Genomic DNA, 25,323 nt, shown 5'->3' with positions numbered 1-25,323 from the left:
CAGCCTGATGCATTAGCAAATAGTTAATTTTGTAATGAGGTGTGTGTGAAGGGATGCTGAGGGAGATGAGGCTTGACTACAGAGGCAAATTTAAGTGGGTATAGGATGCAGTAGTTATGCAGAGATGAATGCACTTATACAGGGTAGACTAGTATGGAGAGCAGCATCAAGCAAGTTTTGACTGAAGATTGCAACTACAACAGATCAATTTTTCTTGACAAGTTAAAACATGCAGCTTGTACAAGTCTATTTCAGGTGTTACGGTATTCCTGTAGTGTGGTAAAGTGTTCACTTCAAATGAATAAACAATTTAGTTTGGCAATCATAAAAGATATATTCACTTTTTGGAATAAAGAAAACCTCCCAATACTGTCAAGCATTGAGCTACACATATTATGATTTCGACAGCAATGCCTAGCAAACGTATGTCCTATTCATTTTGGTAGTTGAGTCTCATCAAAAGTTCTATCTTGCTACCTTGATGAGCAATCTGCAATCAGTTGGTGGTTTCTACAGGGTGAAGTTTGTGTAACTGAGTGGTATTAAGTGTTAAACACAACAGGACTCAGCCTCAGTTGATGCCAAGATTTTTTTGTCACTTGAGACTGTTCACTTATACAATTCATAAATGCTGGTGGAAAGGGTGATTAGATGCACAGCAGTTTGGTGTACATGAACTGTCCTCACTCAGGAGCACCCAGGAAAATATCAGAACACCAGGAAAAGTATTTTGCAGTGACCAGTAAACATAAAAGATTAAAAATTGTCCATGAATTGACTGCTGAACTAAACATAATGAGGAATACACCAGTGAGTGAGTCAACAGCAAGACGATGCCTGGCAGACAACCTCCGAGGTTATGTAGCAACAAGGAAACCACTGTTGAACCTGTTAACAAGAAGAAAAGGCTTCAGTGGGCTAAGACACACCAACATTGGACAGTGGGGGATTGGGAAAGAGTCTTCTTCACTGATGAATCCAAGTTCAAAACATTTGGAAGTATACGCCATCAATTTGTATGCCATTTACCCCATGAACGCTTGAATCCTCAGAGCATAATTCCAACAGTAAAACATGGAGGAGTTTCTGTGTTGGCATGGGGATCCTTTGGAGGGAATAAAGTTGGAAATTTGGTGAAAATAGATAGAACAATGAACCAAAAAGATTATCACGCCATTCTCCAGCGACATGCTAAGACATTTGGTTTGCGTCTGACTGGTGAAGGGCTTGTCTTGCAGCAAGACAACGACTTGAAACATACATCTCGCTTGTGTCAGAACTATGTGAAATCTCTAGAGATTTGTAAGATATTGAAAAACATGGACTGGTCGCCCCAGTCCAGATTATAACCCAGACGAGCTGCTATGGGTTGAATTAGACAGGAGGATCCGAAAACGGGAAATCATGAGTGGGTCACAATTGTGGGAGGTCCTGCAGCAAGAATGGAGATTAATTCCAACTGAAACCTTGGCAAAACTTATGCAGCGGATGCCGAGAGTGTGCAAGGCAGTGATGAAAGCAATGGATGGCTACTTTGAGGAATCGAAAATTTAATTGTTGCATCTTCCTGTGTATTATTTGAGCTTAATAAACATTTGGAAAACAACAAAATGCATTTTTATGCTTTATTTCCTTTACATTGTCTATAATTACTAGGTGTTTCCAAATTTATGGAGGGCAGTGTAGTTGTGTCGTCTTTCAGGAAATTATTGCATTCCATATGTTGTAATATTTATCAAGAAACTCCACTTGAATATTCTGGGAGCTTAAACGTTTAGCATCAGCTAATATTGTCCACCTGTACTGATACATGGAGAAACCTAGTAAGTGATGAGTCTTTGAGCTAGTCTGTGCTTATATTCTGAGGGAGGTATGAGAACTTACCCAGTAGTTTCAGATACATCGACAAGCAGTACAATACAAAAAGATCCACCAGGCAGTTTGAATGTAGATAAAGCAGGCTGTACTGGCTCATCAAGTTGCCTCCATTCTTCCTGCACTGTTTTCTACAAAAAGAGGTGGGAAATAAAATCAGTGCTAAATCAAAGCCCTCAATAATTAAAATAGTTTTACAGTCACAGCTCCTATCATTCAGAGATATCCTAAAGTACAATGATTTACGTAACACAGAGAGTCATGGACATTTCACAGTTTAACATATTATATGAATTCAGACAATATATATATATATATATATATATATATATATATATATATAGGGTCACAGCCCATGTGAAGTTGGCCAACAGTTTGGTTTTTGACATCACAGATTTTGATGACCTTTTGTGCACTGTTAGTAATTGTATTTTTCATGAAAATTACCAAATTAAATTTTTTTGGACCTTTCATTCTTCAGTTACTAATTTTTAAAGTTTTCAAAACAGTATGATTTTTGTCACATTTTGAAACTTTAAAACTTTTTGATTCAGAGACCTACAATTTGTGCCATTTTATTCAGATTATTATAAGCTTTAAAAATGTCTGTTACTTGTCCATCTTCATAAATATACTGAATTTTCTCAACCAAAGCTTTGTTAATATTCTTAAAATTTTTATTTTGGGAAAAAGATTGTGAGCTGATTATATATTATTTGTAAATGTGTGTGCCCAATTTCAAAATATTAAAATAAAATTTATTTTTTGATATGTACAGTATCCACTGCATAGTCTGTAGGATTTATTACCGAGTTGTAATGGAAATCTTAAATGTTACTTTCCGAAGGATAGAAATCGAGTTTGCGATGTGCTTTTGTGAGCCAGTCGTAGCTTATGTCAAGCGATCTCGCCAGTCGATGTCAGTGGATATTCAGAGCTTAGGACACGTGATGTAGACAGCCAATAGCAACATCACTGTTAAGTAGTGCGAACACACAAATAGGAAAAGGTATGGTTTAAATTAGTGTACATAGTGTTGCTACAAGAAAAGGAAAGCTTTCATGTATAATATTAGCTTCTGAGATTAATAAGCTGCAAGAAAAGCTAAGCTTTCACACATAATGTTTATCTTTTTTGCGCACACAAATGTGCCAGTAAAATTCTTAACAACGGCATAAATGTCTGATCTTCTGTGCTGGAAGGTCATCCTCAAATATTTGAATTTTGAATGAGAGTCAAACACTTTGTGATTTAAGAAATTCATCGGACATTCGCGCACAGAGTTCATCTTGTGTGAAAGGAAATTTAATTTACTTGAAAGTAACACTTTTCAAATAACCATTCGGAATATTTTTCCGCGACCTTGTAGAAACAGATTCATTTCAGCAGTTGCACCAGATGACAGGCGCCGCCGCGCTTGTGCAGCTACGATGACGCAGGAAGCCCGTACGTTCGTATGTGTAAAACATTAAAAGATCTTACATTATGTCATTACAGAAACAAAACATTAGAAGATACTCCAAGAGCATGGGAATTTTGTGGACCATACTAAAATGCACCATTCGGCTTAAAGTGCACATTCGTATGTCCAGATTCAGATGTAAATTTTCTTGGAGTACTAGTACCACATTATCTCATGTTTGGTCCTTTATTATGGCATAATGCTCTACACGCTAGAAGATGAAAACATGAACTTGAAATGTAGCGAACAGTTGAAACTAGCCAACAGTGTGTGTCTCAGCAGAAAAGATTAATAAAAGACAAATTTCTTTAACAAACCAACAAAAATAACTTCATTGCTCTGCAAGGCAATTAACGCTTGACGTGTCAGGAAAGTGGAAACAAAATAAAATCTGAAACTAATAACATATTTTAGCCTTCCATAATTATGTGAATTTATTTTAATTCACTTGATAGCTCCCGGCCACAGAAATCCGTTTTGCTTTCATTTGACGTGAGAGTTATAAACAAAGAGGAAAGAGCAAAATCACTAAACGTAAACACGGCTCATGTGGAGACCTCCCCACTGCAACTGAGACTGCTCTGCGCATCAGGTCTGGATCTACGATATTTTCGAACCGGGGCAGTATTAGATAGTGGCGCTCTCCCTCCCTCGAGCGTTTGAGGCAGGACACCAAAAATTTTAAAAATAGACTTTTCAAAAATATCTTTATTTTGTAGGGCACGTCATTCTGAAGAGTCTGATACATAAAACATATATGTTAGATGGAACGGAAGACATGTTATTTGGTCTTAAAGTGTGCCGAAGTGCAGTGCCAAGTCTCTTCACACAGCATTCTTCTATCGCACGTCTCTGTATTTCGCTTCGTGAAATTCAATCGTGTAGTATTTTGTAATGCAAGCCATCAAACTATATTCAGGCCAGTGGAAATTAAAATGTTCTGTGGTGCCTCTCCTACTCCCAGTTGGCCGGTTTGACATCCTGCCCGTCTTAAGAAAATCTCGCAAATAATAGTGGATGGGATTATATGTAACAAGGAGAACAAGAACTCTTCAGAAAATTTGCAGTCTTTACTGCCTATTAGCTAATATCTTGCTGTTTCGAGTGACATAAAATTAAATATAGGATACATAAAACGAGTAAAGACAAGAGATAACCAAGACATTACAAATTTCATCAATCCTTAAGTCCTAGCATTTTTTTCTCTCTAACTTTGCCACAGCTTTATATGGTGTACTTTTCTTTCTGGGAAAGAATCTATTACCTCATCAAAGTTCGTCAAACATTTTCCTACATGAAAAATCGAAATATCGTTGTCTGCTGTTAATACAAATAATACTCAACACTCGTGTGATTTCTTGATCTGATTACATGTATTTTGTCACTGTGTGCTAGATAAAACGAAACAGGCCTGTCTAATATTGCAGCAATTGTTACACACACCAAATAAACGAGACTGTTTTGCCACAAATGGTCATTTTTATAACACGACAGAATATAATTCACGAAGTACCAATATCAAATGCCTATTAGGCCTACTACATGCAAAATGTTTTATGTTAGGAAATAGTTTCACATTTCATTCATACTCTCTAGCTTCTGAAGCATGAGATTGAAAAATAGTAGTATGAAATTTATATAAATCTGGAATTGTCATATTCTTCCGTAATCTGTGAGAGTCTCTGTTTCTTCTCCTTCCTCGTTCTAACAAACAATCTTGTCATCACTAATTCTGTAACTATTCCTGCCAGTGTCAAAATTTATTCTCTGGTTAACTTCACTAACCCTGCCACAATCACCAGTTTAGTTATCCTGCATTTGTTCTCCGATTAGGCGTTATTACGTGTTCGTACAATGTGTTTTCCGCGTTACTCCCAGAATAGAACTTTAGCGGCTGCTAGCCAGCGACTGTATAACTGGCCCTTAGTAGTGTAGCAGTCTGGCCAAAAATGTTTTGTCAAAATTTCTTTTTCTTGGATACACGGAGAAGACAATACGTAATTTTAGTAGCCTGTTATTCCTGTTAGTCATTTATTTCCACTATGGTAGTCTGAATCTATGGAATTCGCTAGTAATTATAACAACGCTGATCATTTGCAAACCCAGTCAACCACATAAACAGCGACTGTCATTCACCCTTTCAAATTTTCACTCAGCTTTTATAGATCCGTCCCCTTTTGTCTATAGAAAACTTTATTTCTAGATGCAACGGATGCTGTGCGCTTTATGAAACAAGGTCTTTTTCCTCAATAATATGAATCTGGCACCTCCCCTCCCCTCCCTGAAACTGCCTCCGGGGGAAGTTATGTTCTGGAATGTACCATCAGGGATGTTGAGCAATGCTGACTGTAGTGCAGTGATTAGCTGTGCCACATTTCTCAGCTGAGGATTCATGGCACAAACAGCTCGATTCAGGTGGTCCCACAGATCCCTGATTGGATTTTAATCCAGGGAGTTTGGTGGCCAGATGAGTATGATACGCTCATCCTGATGCTCTTTGTACCACGCATATACGCTGCAAGCGTAGCAAGACTGCACTGTGCTTCCTTCTCTAGATTGTCGCACAGTTGACAAAATGGTAGACATCGAAGTAGACGACAGAGGGATAGAGAAACAATTAAAATCGCTCAAAAGAGGAAAGGCCGCTGGTCCTGATGGGATACCAGTTCGATTTTACACAGAGTACGCGAAGGAACTTGCCCCCCTTCTTGCAGCGGTGTACCGTAGGTCTCTAGAAGAGCGAAGCGTTCCAAAGGATTGGAAAAGGGCACAGGTCATCCCCGTTCTCAAGAAGGGACGTCGAACAGATGTGCAGAACTATAGACCTATATCTCTAACGTCGATCAGTTGTAGAATTTTGGAACATGTATTATGTTCGAGTATAATGTCTTTTCTGGAGACTAGAAATCTACTCTGTAGGAATCAGCATGGGTTTCGAAAAAGACGATCGTGTGAAACCCAGCTCGCGCTATTCGTCCACGAGACTCAGAGGGCCTTAGACACGGGTTCACAGGTAGATGCCGTGTTTCTTGACATCCGCAAGGCGTTTGACACAGTTCCCCATAGTCGTTTAATGAACAAAGTAAGAGCATACGGACTATCAGATCAATTGTGTGATTGGATTGAGGAGTTCCTAGATAACAGAATGCAGCACGTCATTCTCAATGGAGAGAAGTCTTCCGAAGTAAGAGTGATTTCAGGTGTGCCGCAGGGGAGTGTCATAGGACCGTTGCTATTCACAATATACATAAATGACCTGGTGGATGACATCGGAAGTTCACTGAGGCTTTTTGCAGATGATGCTGTGGTGTATCGAGAGGTTGTAACAATGGAAAATTGTACTGAAATGCAGGAGGATCTGCAGCGAATTGACGCATGGTGCACGGAATGGCAATTGAATCTCAATGTAGACAAGTGTAATGTGCTGCGAATACATAGAAAGATAGATGCATTATCATTTAGCTACAAAATAGCAGGTCAGCAACTGGAAGCAGTTAATTCCATAAATTATCTGGGAGTACGCATTAGGAGTGATTTAAAATGGAATGATCATATAAAGTTGATCGTCGGTAAAGCAGATGCCAGACTGAGATTCATTGGAAGAATCCTAAGGAAATGCAATCCGACAACAAAGGAAGTAGGTTACAGTACGCTTGTTCGCCCAATGCTTGAATACTGCTCAGCAGTGTGGGATCCGCACCAGGTAGGGTTGATAGAAGAGATAGAGAAGATCCAACGGAGAGCAGCGCGCTTCGTTACAGGATCATTTAGTAATTGCGAAAGCGTTACGGAGATGATAGATAAACTCCAGTGGAAGACTCTGCAGGAGAGACGCTCAGTAGCTCGGTACGGGCTTTTGTTGAAGTTTCGAGAACATACCTTCACCGAAGAGTCAAGCAGTATATTGCTCCCTCCTACGTATATCTCGCGAAGAGACCATGAGGATAAAATCAGAGAGATTAGAGCCCACACAGAAGCATACCGACAATCCTTCTTTCCACGTACAATACGAGACTGGAATAGAAGGGAGAACCGATAGAGGTACTCAGGGTACCCTCCGCCACACACCGTCAGGTGGCTTGCGGAGTACGGATGTAGATGTAGATGTAGAAGCAGTGTGACACACTGTATTGTCCCTCTGGTATATGCCATCATGCCTGGGAAAATGTATGTAGGAGTGGAGATGGTCCCCAAGGATAGGTGCATACTTGTGTTGATCCACTGTACCTTCCAAAATGATGACATCACCCAGGTAACGCTATGGAAACATTCCCCGGACCATAATGTGCCCGTTTATGGCCTGGACCCTTCTGACAGTGGTTGCAGGGTGTTTTCTTTCACACTTTTCACACCATAGATGTCAATGGCTGTCTGTCAGATGGAGCATAAAACATGATTCATCTGAAAAGATCACCCGTACCCACTCAGTGGATGTCCAGTTGTGGTGTTGATGTGTAAATTCCTGCTTTCATCGCTAACGAACAGCAGTCGGCATGGGTGCATGAATCAGATGTCTGCAATGGAGGCCTATATGCAGCAGTATTTGCTGGTCATTGAGGAGACACTGTTGATAGCCCCTTGGTTCATCTGGATGTCAGCTGCTCAACAGATACACGTCTATTCACCCATACACATCTCTGCAGCCATCGTTCGCCCCTGTCGTCTATGGCCTGTGGTGGACCACAATTGCCTCAGCGCCAGTTTTGGATAGCACCACATTGCCATACAAATGCCCCAGAAGGCTGAAACTACTTGTGAAGAAACAAAATTAATACTGCAAAAGTGGAAAATGCCACCTTCTTTTACAACATTTTACTTCACTAACTGCGCACGGTACTTGTCATATTTCAAATACACCTTTCAAGATTTTATTTGGCAATTACACATTTTAAATCTTGATACAGGCACATTTTTGTCACTTTGTCACCTAAGCTTCAGTGCTTAAAGTAGCAACCATGCCAATGAAAGTGAATATTTTGTTTTATTATATATTGCTGATATATATTGTTGTTTTGTTCTGTAAGTATAAATTACACCCAAATTACATATTATAAGATATGAAAAAGAAATAATAATCATTATATTATTCATGTTAATTGTTATTGGGGGTAGTTTGCTACATTTTTAAAAAAAATCAGAAGCCAAAGCATACTTGATTAACACTATGCCGTCCGGCGACACCACAGTGGTGTTGTGCACGAAACGGTGGTCAACGGCCCGCGACACCACAGTGTTTACTGTCCACACGTCTTGTACAAATTTCTTCACTTGGTGTTGGCAGTGCTAATTTGGATTACTTGGCTTGTTGCCGGCCATTCTTGACATAATCGGGAGATTATAAATTGTTAAGTTTTACTAATCTCATTGTTAGTGCTCTTACATTCTCAACCCAGTTCCCCTATATTTGTTTATTTGCATTGTCTTTGGTACTTGGTATCTCTCTTTCATATGATATGCAGCTAAACAGTCTCCAAGATGTAATCCAACTCCACAAGACTTGCACATTAAGTTTGTTGTCCTTTTTTTGTTTTTGGAACATACATGGCAGTTTCTCTCCTTTTGTTTATTCATTTCGGAAATAAGTATTAGTTTGTGTTGCTTTATGTGCCCGGAAAATCTGTCAACCGGATCATGGTGAGATGTATGTGATGTAGTGGCAACCTAAAAGTTTTGCTCAGAAGCAGGTACATGGTCTTTTATCCATGAATCAGACACTTTCAATTTAAAAAATTGAAATCAGAGAGTCTTGCGTTCTGTATCGGAATTCTGACATGTACTGCATGCACTAAATAATGCGCAATTAAAGATGTACATGCAAACCATTTTTGATCATTCTATAGTTTTTCTGTATATAGGGTAATAACTCAAATATTGATCTGCCCAATCCACTCCTTTCGTGTATTTGTTGTAGTCTAATACACTTTCAGGCTTTTTTATTGTATAACTGGTTTATCTACATTTTCTTTGAGTGTCAGTCAAAGTGGCATTATGTACTGCACAGATCATTCGTATTGTTTTAGTTTTTGAAGCTCTCCATTCCTGTGCGAGTACTTCACCTTTCCGCTGATGATAAGCTTCAAACACAATGACTTTTGCGTACTTTAATTTTTATGGAAATCCGCCATTTTGCCGTATTGTTCCACAAACTCGAATTTTCTTTTCAAGAAACTTTTCTGCAAGTTCTACACTGTTATAATAATTATCTACAGAGAGGGGATGCCATTTTCCCTAAGGTGTGAATAGTTCCATCACTGTTTTTGCTAAAGGCTGTCCAGTGCTGGGACATGTCTTGCATGAGGAAATGTATCCCACACTCAAATCACACAGCATCCGAGTGAGTATGCTGTATTTCGTAATTTCCGAGAAATTGTAAACTTTAAAATTTAACCGTCCACGCCACGGTATCATTCACTCATCAGTTGAGATGTTTTAACTTAGATGAACAACTTCTTAAAACTTCTTGGAAAAATAATGAATTACGAATTGCACTTTGAAAAGCCAGTCGGTATTATCTGGTTTATTGTTGTTGTCCGTAAAATGTAAAAATGATAATTTTTGTTTGAATTGGTTGCGGGACATCATTTTGCGAAATATTGGTGTGCCTATCAATGGATTTATTGATCAATAATCATTGATTCTTGCCCCCCCCCCTCTTTTTTTTTTTTTCAACTCCCATAAGGGTAGCATGCCCAAACCATTTTCTAAGTTTGGGTCCCATAACATCGACAAATTTGGCATTTCTTTTAGATAGTTTCCTTCTATTACAATTTTGGCTGTAGAACTTGTTGGTTTCATTGCTAATATATTCAAAGAGATCGTTCCCAATATATAATTCTATGATATCCTTGATGCTCTGTGCATCTTTGGGAAATATGTTTGGACCTGGAGATCCTTCAAATTTATTATTGGTCCGCAGTAAATCAAAGTCTGGCCACTGTGCACTGTCTTCTTCATCTGAGTCATCCAAATCAGTTGGTAACTATAGCATTTGCTGAATTCTTCTTGGATGTATTTCACTATCTTCTGATGATTCTGCTTCACTTTCACTCTTCGATATCCAATGTCTTCTTCCCAATCGGCCACGTCATCCGGAACATCAGACAAGACGTCCGTGCATTCATCATAAATAATCGCATCGTCTCTTTCGTCTGCCATGTTGAAAGGGCACAAGTACTTATAAAAACAAAACACTTGTTGATGTGTGTAACTTATTGTTACCTAAACAAAACAGCAACACAATGCAAAAGATACTAAAGTGCTGTTGCTGGCCACTGCACGATACTATGCTCATTACACCACTGTGGTGTCGCTAGCCGTTGACTGCTGACCACTATTTCGTGCACGGCACCACTGTGTTGTTGCCGGATGACATAGGGTTAATAAAAAATAATTCCACTTTAACCGAAGTTTTGTAAACCAAGTTGCAAACCATGCACAGTAGTGTTATTATTGACAATACACATGGCAGTAAAATAAAATTTATTTCTACATGTTTCCATTAGAATATAATCATGAAATTTGGCACACACATTAACGAATAATGTATGACTGATATACATTTCTGTTCAATGCAAAAAATTCTGATTTTCAAATTTCAAGAATTTAAAAAAAAATGTTTTGTTTGGAAAAATTTCATGTTTTTATGAATATGGTCCAATAGTATCCATTTTTGAAGCTTATAAAAAACTGAGAAACTGTATACATTTCATGTCTGTAATGTAAACAGTTTTTGAGATATGGCCATTTCAATGTTTCAGATGTGACAAAGCTTTTATAATTTTGGAAACTTAAAAAATTAATAACTGAAAAACAAAATGTCTAAAAAGATTTCGAATTTTGTACTTTACCTTATTTGGATAGGTAGAATAAAATGATAGAAATTTATGAAATTCTAAATCATCAATGTTCAGACTGATTTTGTTATTGGTTTTCACTTCACGTGGGACGATTCATTTCACGTGGAATAGCCCTATGTGAATACAAATCACAAATAGATACTTAATGTTAATAGAAATGAAACTACATATAAAACTATACAGAAAAGTAAATTAGAGAGAGATGAATCAGTTAATTTTAGACAATGTACAACAAATGAACAAACAGGCAAATGCAATAGATGGAAATTGATTTTCATGAATCCTGACTTCAATCAACTTAACAGTTAGGAGGAGTGTGTGTGTGTGTGTGTGTGTGTGTGTGTGTGTGTGTGTGTGTGTTTTGGAGTGGAAAAGCACTGCCTTATGGCTGGTATTCAAATTACTGTCATAATCCTTGTTTAAAGCTTAAAACATAACTTGTTTAAAGCAAATGAATATACAGTCGTGTCACTTGTGCAGTACACAGCAGACATCCTACTGCTTGTCTATATGGTATGTTCTCCCTTCTTTCAGTATGATTTTCACCAAATTTTTCCTTCACTTCAATGGGGGCTCTAACAAGTTTGGATTCTGACATTAAAAATTGATTGAATACTTCACTGACATGCTTCGTTTTGTAAGCTCAGTCACAACTGGCCCACAATTTATAATCAAGTACATATAAAGATATTGCTTCATTCTGCCAATATTTTTCATGTAACATTTTCCTTATAGTTTTTCTTTGACCTCCAGTTCATTTTCCATATAGCTAGGAAATATTAATATACTGTGTACCACATTGTGTGGAATAACACCATTAATTTGCCAACAGAACTACATATACCAAGAAGCAATTCTTGAGCCTTCCAGGTCTTATTTCAAGCATCATATTATCCAATTTCAAATTCCAGTGTTGGCTATACTACTTCATAAGATAAAGATACTTATATAACAAATATACCTGAGCACCTGCTTCTACATGTCAGGTTGTAACACACAAACCTCAGTATCAATGTCCACCAGCAGGAACACACTTACTGCATGCATCTGATCCTTGATGAGCTTGTCTTTGTAGTGGGAGCAAATAAACAAGAAACCAAAGTATACTAGAGATGTGTAGTTTGCAAACGAATGGGTGCAAAGGAAAGGTTCACCAAGATGACCGAAAGGACCAAAGAACGAATTCCAAGGAACGATTGGTTCATAGTTCACTTCGGTAACGGCGGTCTACTTATAGTTCCCGGGAACGAGGCACGATCGGTTCATAGTTCAGTAGTTCACTTTGGTCGCGACAGTTCCCGTTCCAGCCTCAGTCGCATGCTCGTCTCAGTCTTGGTCTCCCTCGGTCACACTTGTTGTTCTTCGCATGTCCACCTGTCTCAGTTCCACTGCCGACTGCTCCTAGATAGTTCAGTATCCAGTTGTTAGTTTCGTTCACTGCGCTCGCCTATTTTACATGTGTTCCAAACTGTTCTTGCACTTGGTTCTGGCTATTCAGTGTCCATGACCGATACCCAAAAATTATTTTATAGTTACGTAAATTATATAAAAATTACGTTGTATGTAATAGGTACGTCTTTTCAGGTACCAAAAGGGCATATCAATTCACTTCATTATATCGATGAACAGCAGAACACATACTTATAACAATGCAAGTTATTTTTGTTAGTCATATTTTTTGGTTTCATCGACTTCATTTAGCAGCGAACTTTCAATAATTTGCTTAATTTTTAGTGTAAGAAAATTCATATAAAACGATTTTCATGTATCTTTCATATACAAAACATTACATTTAGGAAGACTCGAATTATTTTTGTTTGGTTATTTCCAATTTGCATTACCTGCTAGTTTGGTTTCTTTGGGAAAAAAAAGTTGGTTGTGGGTCATTTTGGCTCGGTAGGAAAAGCGGTGCCTCTCCATTTGAAAAGACATAGATTGCCATAAAATCGTATTTATTTATTCTCTCAAAAACATTCGTTCAGAAGGAGCTTTCAAACCAAAAACTATACTACTGCAAACTTTATTATTATTATTATTATTCCTATTATTATTAATTTTTTTTCCTCAGACATTATGTCTGGTCATAAATGGAAAGTGACGCGGACCTTGATCAAGTGTGACTTCCTTTTAACTATACGGTACATGTTCCATTGCATTTAGGAAATTTCGAGTAATTGAACATGTATCAATAATCACAGATTTCTGTAGTTGTATATATATGTTTGGATGTAGCTGTATTGTGTTGATGTACTGATGGATATTGTGTGGTATGACTCCTGTAGTTGATAGTATAATTGGTATAATGTCAACTTTATCTTGATGCCACATGTCCTTGACTTCCTCAGACAGTCGGATGTATTTTTCAATTTTTTCTCCTGTTTTCTTCTGTATATTTGTTGTATTGGGTATCGATATGGCGATTAGTTGTGTCAATTTCTTCTTTTTATTGGTGAGTATGATGTCAGGTTTGTTATGAGGTGGTGTTTTATCTGTTATAATGGTTCTGTTCCAGTATAATTTGTATTCATCATTCTCCAGTACATTTTGTGGTGCATACTTGTTTGTGAGAACGTGTTGTTTTATTAGTTTATGTTGTACGGCAAGTTGTTGTATTATTTTTGCTACATTGTCATGTCTTCTGGGGTATTCTGTATTTGCAAGTATTGTACATCTGCTTGTGGTGTGATCTACTATTTCTATTTGTTGTTTGCAAAGTCTGCATTTATCTGTTGTGGTATCGGGATCTTTAATAATATGCTTGCTGTAATATATGGTGTTTATTGTTTTATCCTGTATTGCAATCATGAATCCTTCCGTCTCACCATATATATTGCCTTTTCTTAGCCATGTGTTGGATGCGTCTTGATCGATGTGTGGTTGTGTTAGATGATATGGATGCTTGCCATGTAGTGTTTTCTTTTTCCAATTTACTTTCTTTGTATCTGTTGATGTTATGTGATCTAAAGGGTTGTAGAAGTGGTTATGAAATTGCAGTGGTGTAGCCAATGTATTTATATGAGTGATTGCTTTGTGTATTTTGCTGGTTTCTGCTCGTTCTAGAAAGAATTTTCTTAAATTGTATACCTGTCCATAATGTAGGTTTTTATGTCTATAAATCCCCTTACTTCTACCTTTCTGCTTAATGTGAATCTTTCTGTTGCTGAATGTATGTGATGTATTCTATATTTGTGGCATTGTGATCGTGTAAGTGTATTGAGTGCTTCTAGGTCTGTGTTACTCCATTTCACTACTCCAAATGAGTAGGTCAATACTGGTATAGTATAAGTATTTATAGCTTTTGTCTTGTTTCTTGCTGTCAATTCTGTTTTCAGTATTTTTGTTAGTCTTTGTCTATATTTTTCCAATAGTTCTTCTTTAATATTTGTATTATCTATTCCTATTTTCTGTCTGTATCCTAGATATTTATAGGCATCTGTTTTTTCCATCGCTTCTATGCAGTCACTGTGGTTATCCAATATGTAATCTTCTTGTTCAGCATGTTTTCCCTTGACTATGCTATTTTTCTTACATTTGTCTGTTCCAAAAGCCATATTTATATCATTGCTGAATACTTCTGTTATCTTTAGTAATTGGTTGAGTTGATGATTTGTTGCTACCAGTAGTTTTAGATCATCCATGTATAGCAAATGTGTGATTTTGTGTTGGTATGTTCCAGTAATATTATATCCATAAATTGTATTGTTTAGCATGTTGGATAGTGGGTTCAGAGCAAGGCAGATCAAGAAAGAACTTAATGAGTCTCCTTGGTATATTCCACAATTAATCTGTATTGACTGTGATGTGATATTATTTGAATTTGTTTGGATATTAAGTGTGGTTTTCCAATTTTTCATTACTATGTTTAGGAACTGTATCAATTTAGGATCTACTTTGAATATTTCCAATATTTGTAGTAACCATGAGTGGGGTACACTATCAAAAGCTTTTTGGAAATCAATGTATGCGTAGTATAGCGATCTTTGTTTAGTTTTAGCTTGATATGTCACCTCTGTATCTATTATCAGTTGCTCTTTACATCCTTGTGCTCCTTTGCAAACAGCCTTTATGTTCTTCATTTATAATTTTGTTCTGTGTTGTATGTGTCATTAATTTCTGTGTAATAACTGAAGTTAATATTTTGTATATTGTCAGTAGGCATGTTATGGGGAGATATTTAGCTGGGTTTGCTATGTCTGCTTGATCTTTAGGTTTCAAATAAGTTATTCCATGTCTAAGGGTATCAGGGAACGTGTATGGGTCTGCAATGTCACTGTTAAATAATTTAGTTAAATGTGAATGTGTTGAGAACTTCTTTAGCCAGAAATTTGCTATTTTATCTTTTCCAGGGGGCTTTCCAATTGTGAGTAGAATTAATTGCTTGGGTGACTTCATGTTGCAAAATTATCACTCCAGGCATTTGTGGTACCATCTTACATGCGTTTGTTTCTGCTTGTATCCACTGTGTATTATTATTATTATTATTATTATTGCTGCATTAAATTTAACAATGTAACATAAAAACCTAATTTTTACTAAGAGTGTGACGCAAGTATGAAGAAACGAAATTTTATTTTATGCTTCTATAAAGTCTCTACTTCGCCTAAGAAATCAGAGACTAGGTGAAGTATATATAGGGTGTAAACGATTATAGTTTACAGCGTAACATAGCTATGTAGTGGAAGTTGAAACAAAAAATTTTATAAAAGGCACTTGTGGCCTATTAAGGTGGGAAACAGCCACCAACAGGTTTACAAGACTACATGAGCTATAGCCAATGCGCGTCGTGTGAAATTTTCATGTTCTGTTCTACAACTCTCTACACATCGTCGTTGATTGTTTTGCAATTGTTGCTTGCATTAGCTTGTTATTTCTTCACTGCCTAATTATTACATGTTTGTCTGTTTGCTGTATCTGCTCATAACGGACAACACATTGTGTGTAATTGGCAAGCAGTCTGTACTCAGGGCCGGTTTTCCGTGTGCCACTCTATATTATTTTCCTGCGGTCAGCCACACAAGGCTACTGTTGGCTAAATGAGAGGTTCTGCAGAATCACAGAAATTACTTCTAAAAGTGTGTAAGAATTCTGTAATGAATAAAAACTCTATACTCCAGGAGGGGGGGGGGGGGGAGGCAAGTGCCCCATCTTGGTGCCCTCAATCCTTCAGTCACCTACACTACTAGTTGTTCATAAGAACCATATACCAACCACAAATGAACGGTGAACGAGTAAAAATGAACGGTTCCCAAAAAAGGACGATCAGCAGTGAACTAGTTCAAGGATGAACGAGTTTGCCCATCTCTAAAGTGTCTGGTGAGTAGAATTAAATCAAATCAGCGCTTTTTTAGCCACTAATCTTGCCTTGTATCAAGGTATTATACCCTTTCATTATTACTCATTTTGAATGTCATTTAGAGGGTAAAGCTCCTGGAGGAAGATCTACCAATTACAACATTATATTGTTAACGAAAAAAAATCATATTCTTCATCTAACTTATTTTAATGAGCAGATGATCAAGCTTAAACAGTCTCAGAGTTATTGGCTATGCAGAGAGAGGGAGGGAGAGGGAGCGGGGAGGGAGGGAGAGGGAGCACGGAGGAAGGGAGGGGGAGAGGGAGGAAGGGGGAAGTGAAAGGGTGGAGAGGGAGAGGGAGGGGTGGAGAGGGAGGGGTGGAGAGGGACGGGGAGGGGTAGAGAAGCAGGGAGGGGGGAGCGGCGAGGAGGGGGGAGCGGTGGGGAGGGTAGAGGGGGGAGCGGTGGAGGGGGAGCGGTGGAGGGGGGAGCGGTGGGGAGGGTAGAGGGGGCAGGGACGGGGAGCGGGAAAGGACTGGGGAGGGGTGAGAGGTGGGGAGGAAGTGAGAAGAGGGGGGGTGTTAGAGATGGGGAGCGGGTGAGAGGAGGGGAGTGGGTGAGAGGCGGGGAGGGGGTGGGAGAGAGGAGACGGGACAGCGGAGAGTGGCAAAGGGGAGGTGAGTGTGGCGAGGGGAAGGAAGAGATTGGAGGGGGGATGGAGAGATAAGATGGGGAAAGAGGAGGGTGAGGGGGGACAGGGGGAGAGGCGGGTGAGGTGGGACAGGGGGGAGAGGCGGGAGAGGGGGGAGAGGAGGGAGTGGCGGGAGAGGGCTAGGCGGGAGAGGGAGGGGTGAGGCGGGAGTGAGAGGGTCAGGGTAGAGAGGGTGACGGGAGAGGTGGTAGAGGGGCGACGGGGGGGGGAGAGGGGCGACGGGGGGGGAGAGAGGGGCGACGGGGGGGGAGAGAGGGGCGACGGGGGGGGAGAGGGGCGACGGGGGGGGAGAGGGGCGACGGGGGGGGAGAGGGGCGACGGGGGGGAGAGGGGCGACGGGGGGGAGAGGGGCGACGGGGGGGAGAGGGGCGACGGGGGGGAGAGGGGCGACGGGGGGGAGAGGGGCGACGGGGGGGAGAGGGGCGACGGGGGGAGAGGGGCGACGGGGGGGAGAGGGGCGACGGGGGGGGAGAGGGGCGACGGGGGGAGAGGGGCGACGGGGGGGAGAGGGGCGACGGGGGGGAGAGGGGCGACGGGGGGAGAGGGGCGACGGGGGGGAGAGGGGCGACGGGGGGGAGAGGGGCGACGGGGGGGAGAGGGGCGACGGGGGGAGAGGGGCGACGGGGGGAGAGGGGCGACGGGGGGAGAGGGGCGACGGGGGGGAGAGGGGCGACGGGGGGGAGAGGGGCGACGGGGGGGAGAGGGGCGACGGGGGGAGAGGGGCGACGGGGGGAGAGGGGCGACGGGGGGAGAGGGGCGACGGGGGGAGAGGGGCGACGGGGGGAGAGGGGCGACGGGGGGAGAGGGGCGACGGGGGGAGAGGGGCGACGGGGGGCGAGGGGCGACGGGGGGAGAGGGGCGACGGGGGGAGAGGGGCGACGGGGGGATAGGGGCGACGGCGAGGAGGGAGAGGGGCGACGGGGGGAGAGGGGCGACGGGGGGATAGGGGCGACGGCGAGGAGGGAGAGGGGCGAGGGCGACAGGGGGAGAGGGGCGACGGCGAGGAGGGAGAGGGGCGAGGGCGAGGAGGGAGAGGGGCGAGGGCGAGGAGGGAGAGGGGCGAGGGCGAGGAGGGAGAGGGGCGAGGGGGGGAAGGAAGAGGGGCGAGGGCGAGGAGGGAGAGGGGCGAGGGCGAGGAGGGAGAGGGGCGAGGGCGAGGAGGGAGAGGGGCGAGGGCGAGGAGGGAGAGGGGCGAGGGCGAGGAGGGAGAGGGGCGAGGGCGAGGAGGGAGAGGGGCGAGGGCGAGGAGGGAGAGGGGCGAGGGCGAGGAGGGAGAGGGGCGAGGGCGAGGAGGGAGAGGGGCGAGGGCGAGGAGGGAGAGGGGCGAGGGCGCGGAGGGAGAGGGGCGAGGGCGAGGAGGGAGAGGGGCGAGGGCGAGGAGGGAGAGGGGCGAGGGCGAGGAGGGAGAGGGGCGAGGGCGAGGAGGGAGAGGGGCGAGGGCGAGGAGGGAGAGGGGCGAGGGCGAGGAGGGAGAGGGAGAGGGCGAGGAGGGAGAGGGAGAGGGCGAGGAGGGAGAGGGAGAGGGCGAGGAGGGAGAGGGCGAGGGCGAGGAGGGAGAGGGCGAGGGCGAGGAGGGAGAGGGCGAGGGCGAGGAGGGAGAGGGCGAGGGCGAGGAGGGAGAGGGCGAGGGCGAGGAGGGAGAGGGCGAGGGCGAGGAGGGAGAGGGCGAGGGCGAGGAGGGAGAGAGCGAGGGCGAGGAGGGAGAGGGCGAGGGCGAGGAGGGAGAGGGCGAGGGCGAGGAGGGAGAGGGCGAGGGCGAGGAGGGAGAGGGCGAGGGCGAGGAGGGAGAGGGCGAGGGCGAGGAGGGAGAGGGCGAGGGCGAGGAGGGAGAGGGCGAGGGCGAGGAGGGAGAGGGCGAGGGCGAGGAGGGAGAGGGCGAGGGCGAGGAGGGAGAGGGCGAGGGCGAGGAGGGCGAGGGCGAGGAGGGAGAGGGCGAGGGCGAGGAGGGCGAGGGCGAGGAGGGAGAGGGCGAGGGCGAGGAGGGCGAGGGCGAGGAGGGAGAGGGCGAGGAGGGAGAGGGCGAGGAGGGAGAGGGCGAGGGCGAGGAGGGAGAGGGCGAGGAGGGAGAGGGCGAGGAGGGAGAGGGCGAGGAGGGAGAGGGCGAGGAGGGAGAGGGCGAGGAGGGAGAGGGCGAGGAGGGAGAGGGCGAGGAGGGAGAGGGCGAGGAGGGAGAGGGCGAGGAGGGAGAGGGCGAGGAGGGAGAGGGCGAGGAGGGAGAGGGCGAGGAGGGAGAGGGCGAGGAGGGAGAGGGCGAGGAGGGAGAGGGCGAGGAGGGAGAGGGCGAGGAGGGAGAGGGCGAGGAGGGAGAGGGCGAGGAGGGAGAGGGCGAGGAGGGAGAGGGCGAGGAGGGAGAGGGCGAGGAGGGAGAGGGCGAGGAGGGAGAGGGCGAGGAGGGAGAGGGGAGAGGGAGAGGGGACTGGGAGAGGGGGAGGGGTAGTGGGGAGAGGGGTGGGGGGAGAGGGGAGGGGGCAGAGTGGAGTGGGGGAGAGTGGAGTGGGGGAGAGGGCGAGGGGAGAGGGTAAGGGCGAGGGGAGAGGGTACGGGTGAGGGGAAAGGGTAAGTGTGAGGGGAGAGGGTAAGGGTGAGGGGAAAGGGTAAGGGTGAGGGGAGAGGGTAAGGGTGAGGGGAGAGGGTAAGGGTGAGGGGAGAGGGTAAGGGTGAGGGGAGAGGGTAAGTGTGAGGGGAGCGGGTAAGGGTGAGGGGAGCGGGTAAGGGTGAGGGGAGAGGGTAAGGGTGAGGGGAGAGGGTAAGGGTGAGGGGAGAGGGTAAGGGTGAGGGGAGAGGGTAAGGGTGAGGGAAAAGGGTAAGGGTGAGGGGAGAGGGTAAGGGTGAGGGGAGAGTGTAAGGTTGAGGGGAGAGTGTAAGGGTGAGGGGAGAGGGTAAGGGTGAGGGGAGAGGGGAAGGGTGAGGGGAGAGGGTAGGGGTGAGGGGAGAGGGTAGGGGTGAGGGGAGAGGGTAGGGGTGAGGGGAGAGGGTAGGGGTGAGGGGAGAGGGTAAGGGTGAGGGGAGAGGGTAAGGGTGAGGGGAGAGGGTAAGGGTGAGGGGAGAGTGTAATTGTGAGGGGAGAGGGTAAGGGTGAGGGGAGTGTGTAATTGTGAGGGGAGAGGGTAAGGGTGAGGGGAGAGGGTAAGGGGGAGGGGAGAGGGTAAGGGGGAGGGGAGATGGTTAGGGGAGAGAGGGGAGGCGAAGGGGATAGAGAAGTGGAGAAACAGAGAACAGAGGAACAGAGTAGGGAGGGGAGGGAGGGGGAGAAATGGGGAGGAAGGGGGAGGGAAAGAAGTGGAGGGAGGGGGAGATGTGGGGAGGGAGTGAGAGATGTGGGGAGGGAGGGGGAGAAGTGGGGAGGGAGGGGGAGAGGTGGGGAGGGAGGGGGAGAGGTGGGGAGGGAGGGGGAGAGGTGGGGAGGGAGGGGGAGAGGTGGGGAGGGAGGGGGAGAGATGGGGAGGGAGGGGGAGAGATGGGGTGGAAGGGGGAGAGATGGGGTGGAAGGGGGAGAGATGGGGTGGAAGGGGGAGAGATGGGGTGGAAGGGGGAGAGATGGGGTGGAAGGGGGAGAGATGGGGTGGAAGGATGAGAGAGGGTGTGGGAGGGTGGAGAGAGGGGGTGGAAGGGGTAAAGAGGTGGTGGGAGGGGGGGAGAGGCGGTGGGAGGGGGGGAGAGGTGGTGGGAGGGGGAGAGGTAGTGGGAGGGGGGAGAGAGGAGGTGGGAGGGGGGGAGAGGGTGGGACTGGGGGAGAGGGTGGGAGGGGGGGAGAGGGTAGGAGGGGGGGAGAGGGTGTGAAAGGGGGAGAGGGGTTGGAAATGGGGTGGGAGGGGGGAGAGAGGGGGAGATAGGGGTGGGAGGGGGAGAGAGGGGGTGGGAGGGGGAGAGAGGGAGGGGGAGGGGGAGAGTGGGTGGCCAGTACTCGCTAATTGGTTGAAACAGAGATTTCATAAGCAACTTTCTTTGTGTGTGAATTACACCTTTCTAGGATGCTACTAATACATCTCAGTCTTTTATCTGTATTCCATATGGATAGATTTATGCGACTGTTACACATTATATCACTCTAAAGAGATACTCTTGGATACTTAAAATGTGACATCTACATTACATGTTGTTAAAATCAACCAATAATATGAAAGTTACTGTTTTGCAGCACCAGAAACCCAGTTAGTTTTGTTCCTAACAATAGCTATAGAGAGTATTCTCTAAATTCTGAGCTCAAATGTGGAACTGAACACGGGAATACAATTTGTTTCTGCGTTAATCAATTTCCAGAACTGGTGCAAGAACGACAGTAGCCTTCATCCCACAACGAATGTGATACCACTTTTGAAGCTTGATAATTTCTTTAGCTGATTCAGAAACAATTAAGTCATTACAAAAATACAAATAGGAATAACAGAGAAGAGATTTTACAAAACTAATAAATTGCTCCTTTCTTGCAAAGCCTCACTTTTTCCTTCCTGCAAACAATGTCTTAAGTAAAATATTTGACCATGCACTCCACAGAAGTTCTCAAGCGAGGTAAATTAGTTACAATATTATCATACTGCTCATTTAACAATCTCAGAAATATATACCACCATGCACATAAAATATAATTTGAAAAAGAACCTAACTTCTTGAATGAAATATTTACTGTTTAAATGGAATTTCCTGATAATCACAATAAACTTGCTAATATTGCAACATCACTTTCAATGAATGCAGTATATAAGCACTGCACATTCTCACAAGTTCAGAGTATACAGCTTTGTAAATGATAATTAATTATAAAAAGTTAAAGAATGTTGTGAAAATGTACTGCTCATTCTACAGATGTTGGAAATGATTATGAAGTATAGTTCAGTTGGGAAATTAGTCAAAGAATTAAAAAAAATGAAGCATTCATTTAAATCAAGCATAAAAATTATTTTAAAAGTTATACAGACTCATATCAACAAATTTTTATTTAGATGAACAAAAACTACCAAAACACACTATACTAAACTTGTCTTATCAAATCTCTAGCATTGTCATATCTTTTCCCAAAATAAATACACTGTACAGAACATGCATTTTAAACAAATTATAAGTATCAGCTGTATTCCCTCCTCTTAATTTAAAATACATTAAACTCACATTATGTCCCCTTGCTAGTTGTGTTACCTGTTCTTCCTTCTGCGTTATTGTGGTGAATGATGAAGTGGGAATCACAGCTGATGCACATCTGGAATTTGAAGAACAAGTCATTCCGTTACCTTTTCTGTTCACTTATGTGTAATTTCTACCCAGAATCTTTTAGCAGCAGTTATAAACTGAATAGACAAAAATAGAAACAGAGAGGCAATCATGCAATATCTCTGCAATCATGTTCTCTTAGTAAATGAAAATAAAAAATGTTATACATACTTCAAAGATTCTTGTCATGCTTTAGGTGATGGTTTCACCACCAATTTAACAACGACCAAAGCTAGGAAATGTATTTCTTGGAAACTGTCTTCATTTTGTTGTACTGAATAATTTGAAAGACTCGTGATGTAGAATGAAGATCACTGCAGAGCAAGTGTTTATGATAGGTTTTTGAAGTCATTTTTGTCTTAGAACAGTTACTTTCCAATTGTCATCTTACTAAATTTGCATATAAAACTGTGGAAACTGAACCGTTGCAGATTGGAAATGGACAACGTAAGTCCTGTCAAATGTTAAATGGCACATGATCCAGGAACTTCAAGAGTACTACTTGCAAGATAAGGTGGAAGAAGTTATGATCCAGTCATACGATCATCTAGACACAGCTGATATGCAGCCTTCCAATTACACACAGTATATTTCTGATAACCGTAGATGTCCAACAGGTTCTCCTCCACACATGACTGGGGCTGAAAAATAATCTTTTTAGGAAACTGTGGTTTCTGCACACAATAGTGGAAACATATGTACAGAAATGAATTTCAGCAGAATGAAAAACCTGCCCAAGTTGCAAATTTTTATTTTTTATTCATTTGATGATTAGCTTTCAGCTGGGACCCATTTTCAAATCATCATAACAAAGGTGAATATGGCCTTCCCAAAGATGTCAAAAATATGCAGTGAATATTTACAGTGCATACAGCATGCTGGAAGTTCATAGAAATGAATTGGTAGCACAAAATCTTGTGGACTAAATGCATTTACACTACGTTATATTACAATGGTACATCGCATTACAATGGTAAGGGTGTTGCAGTTTCCAATGCAGACTGTGGCACATGGTGATGCAATTTGTACACCTTCTTCTTAATTTGTAGTACAACACTAGCTTGCACCATCACTACAGTAGTGATAAAGTGCGTATATTCAAGAGCAGCTAATAAACACTGGCATAGATGCTGTGTTATGGTTTCTGCACTGTTGGAAATTTTCCCTGATAGTAGCCCTCCAATTACGCTTGGATTCATTATAAACAACCACATAGGCATATTCTACAAATATGTCATCATCCGTGCTCAAAAGCAAAGCGCTCTTATGTGAATTACAATTACATGTGGCAAGTGCTAAGATAATGCAAACTCAAATGACTGGCACTGTTTCTGGCAACTTACCGGCTGAAGGAATTGCATAACAAATGAAATGTGAAACAGCGAAGTCAGGTGGCAGGCATGTGACATCGGTATAAGATACATTCAATGAGAGTTGCAGTGGTGTTTTTCTCATAACAGGGAAATCGCATGTTTTCTGATATCACTTCTTATTTAAAATGGTGCCTTATCATTCTCTATGATTAGCCCACAATATGTGTCATAAAGGAAATGTAGAAACAACTGTACACACCAAAACTGGACAGGCACATTTCACACAAAACTGAACATTTTATTTGCAGTCAAATTTTGTTTTAACTATCTTCTTATGCAAACCAATACATGGGTATCACTGTTAAAACTAAGTGATATTACTGCTATAACCTTATCTCATCTATTTCATAAGTTGACTAACGTGCGCTTAATATTTAACTTATCCAACCAGCAATTATGAAATGCATATTCTGGTACTGCGTCTAACCTTTGAAAGAGAACTCTGCCTGAGACAGTGCAAAGGAATAATGCTGGATCCATATAGTGAGAGGGGTAGCTAGACTGAAAAGAAACCACATGGATATGACACATGAACTCTGCTAACTGTGGAGGACCTTTGAACTGGTAAAGCAACCTGCACAGTTATCTATCAAAATCTGTAATAAAGAATGAACAGCAATTTGGAAGTCTTTAGCCTTTGTTGCAAACCATGGACCATAATTCTTGGTAAGGTATACAAAACAATTAGCTGTGCTGTCACTCTCCACGAAAACCTAACAGTCTTCTTCATTATACCTTATCACAAAAAGAAACTGAGCAAACACTTTGAGCTTATAAGGTACAAATGTACATCATTATTTGCAGCAGATGGTACACTTAATAACTGTTGGCAGCAGAGCATATACACTGAGGTGGCAGAAGTTATGGGATAGTGATATGCACATATACAGATAGCAGTAGTATCGAGTACACACTGTAAAAAAGGACAGTGCATTGGCAGCACACTCATTTGTTCTCAGGTGATTCATGTGAACAGGTTTCTGTCGATATGATTATGGCTGCAAAACAGGAATTGACAGACTCTGAACACAGAATGGTAGTTGGAGCTAGACACATGGAACATTCCATTTCAGTAATAGTAATTATTAGGCAGTTCAATATTCCAAGATCCACACTGTCAAGTGTGTGCCAAGAATACAAAATTTTAGGCATTACCTCTCACCATGGACAATGCAGTGGCTGATGGCATCCACCCAACGACCGAAAGCAGGAGGGTTTGTGAAGAGCTGTTAGTGCCTACAGACAAGCAACACAGCGTGACACAACCACAGAAATCAAGATGGGACATATGATTAATGCATCCATTACGACAGTGCAGCAAAATTTGGCGTTAATGGGCTATGGCAGCAGATGACCAACATGAGAGCTTTTGCTAATAGCACAACATTGCCTGCAGGGCCTCTCCTTGGCTTGTGACCATATCTGTTGCACCCTAGAAGACTTGAAAACTGTGGTCTTGTCAGATGAGTCTCAGTTTCAGTTGGTAAGAGCTGACTGTGAAGTTTGAGTGTGGTGCAGACCCCACGAAGCCATGGACACAAGTTGTC

The 25,323-nt window shown here is 43.2% G+C and overlaps 1 protein-coding gene across 2 annotated transcripts in view; it reads right to left on the bottom strand.

The window, feature by feature from the left end:
* LOC126298872 (crossover junction endonuclease MUS81-like) overlaps positions 1-25,323 on the bottom strand; it is a 198,028-nt gene that overhangs the window by 90,190 nt on the left and 82,515 nt on the right. Inside the window, exons 6-7 of one of the 2 annotated variants that reach the window (XM_049990387.1) lie at positions 22,305-22,392; positions 1,885-2,006 (exon numbers count right to left, since the gene is read on the bottom strand). In XM_049990387.1, the coding sequence (XP_049846344.1) occupies positions 1,885-2,006; positions 22,305-22,392 (210 nt within the window). The remainder of the gene's footprint in view (positions 1-1,884; positions 2,007-22,304; positions 22,393-25,323) is intronic. The other variant, XM_049990388.1, reaches the window with a different exon arrangement.

The sequence above is a fragment of the Schistocerca gregaria genome, chromosome X (genome assembly GCF_023897955.1).
Source record: "Schistocerca gregaria isolate iqSchGreg1 chromosome X, iqSchGreg1.2, whole genome shotgun sequence".
NCBI lineage: Eukaryota > Metazoa > Arthropoda > Insecta > Orthoptera > Acrididae > Schistocerca > Schistocerca gregaria.
The sequence above is the reverse complement of the archived record's forward strand: the minus strand, read 5'-3'. Positions and strand labels throughout refer to the sequence as shown.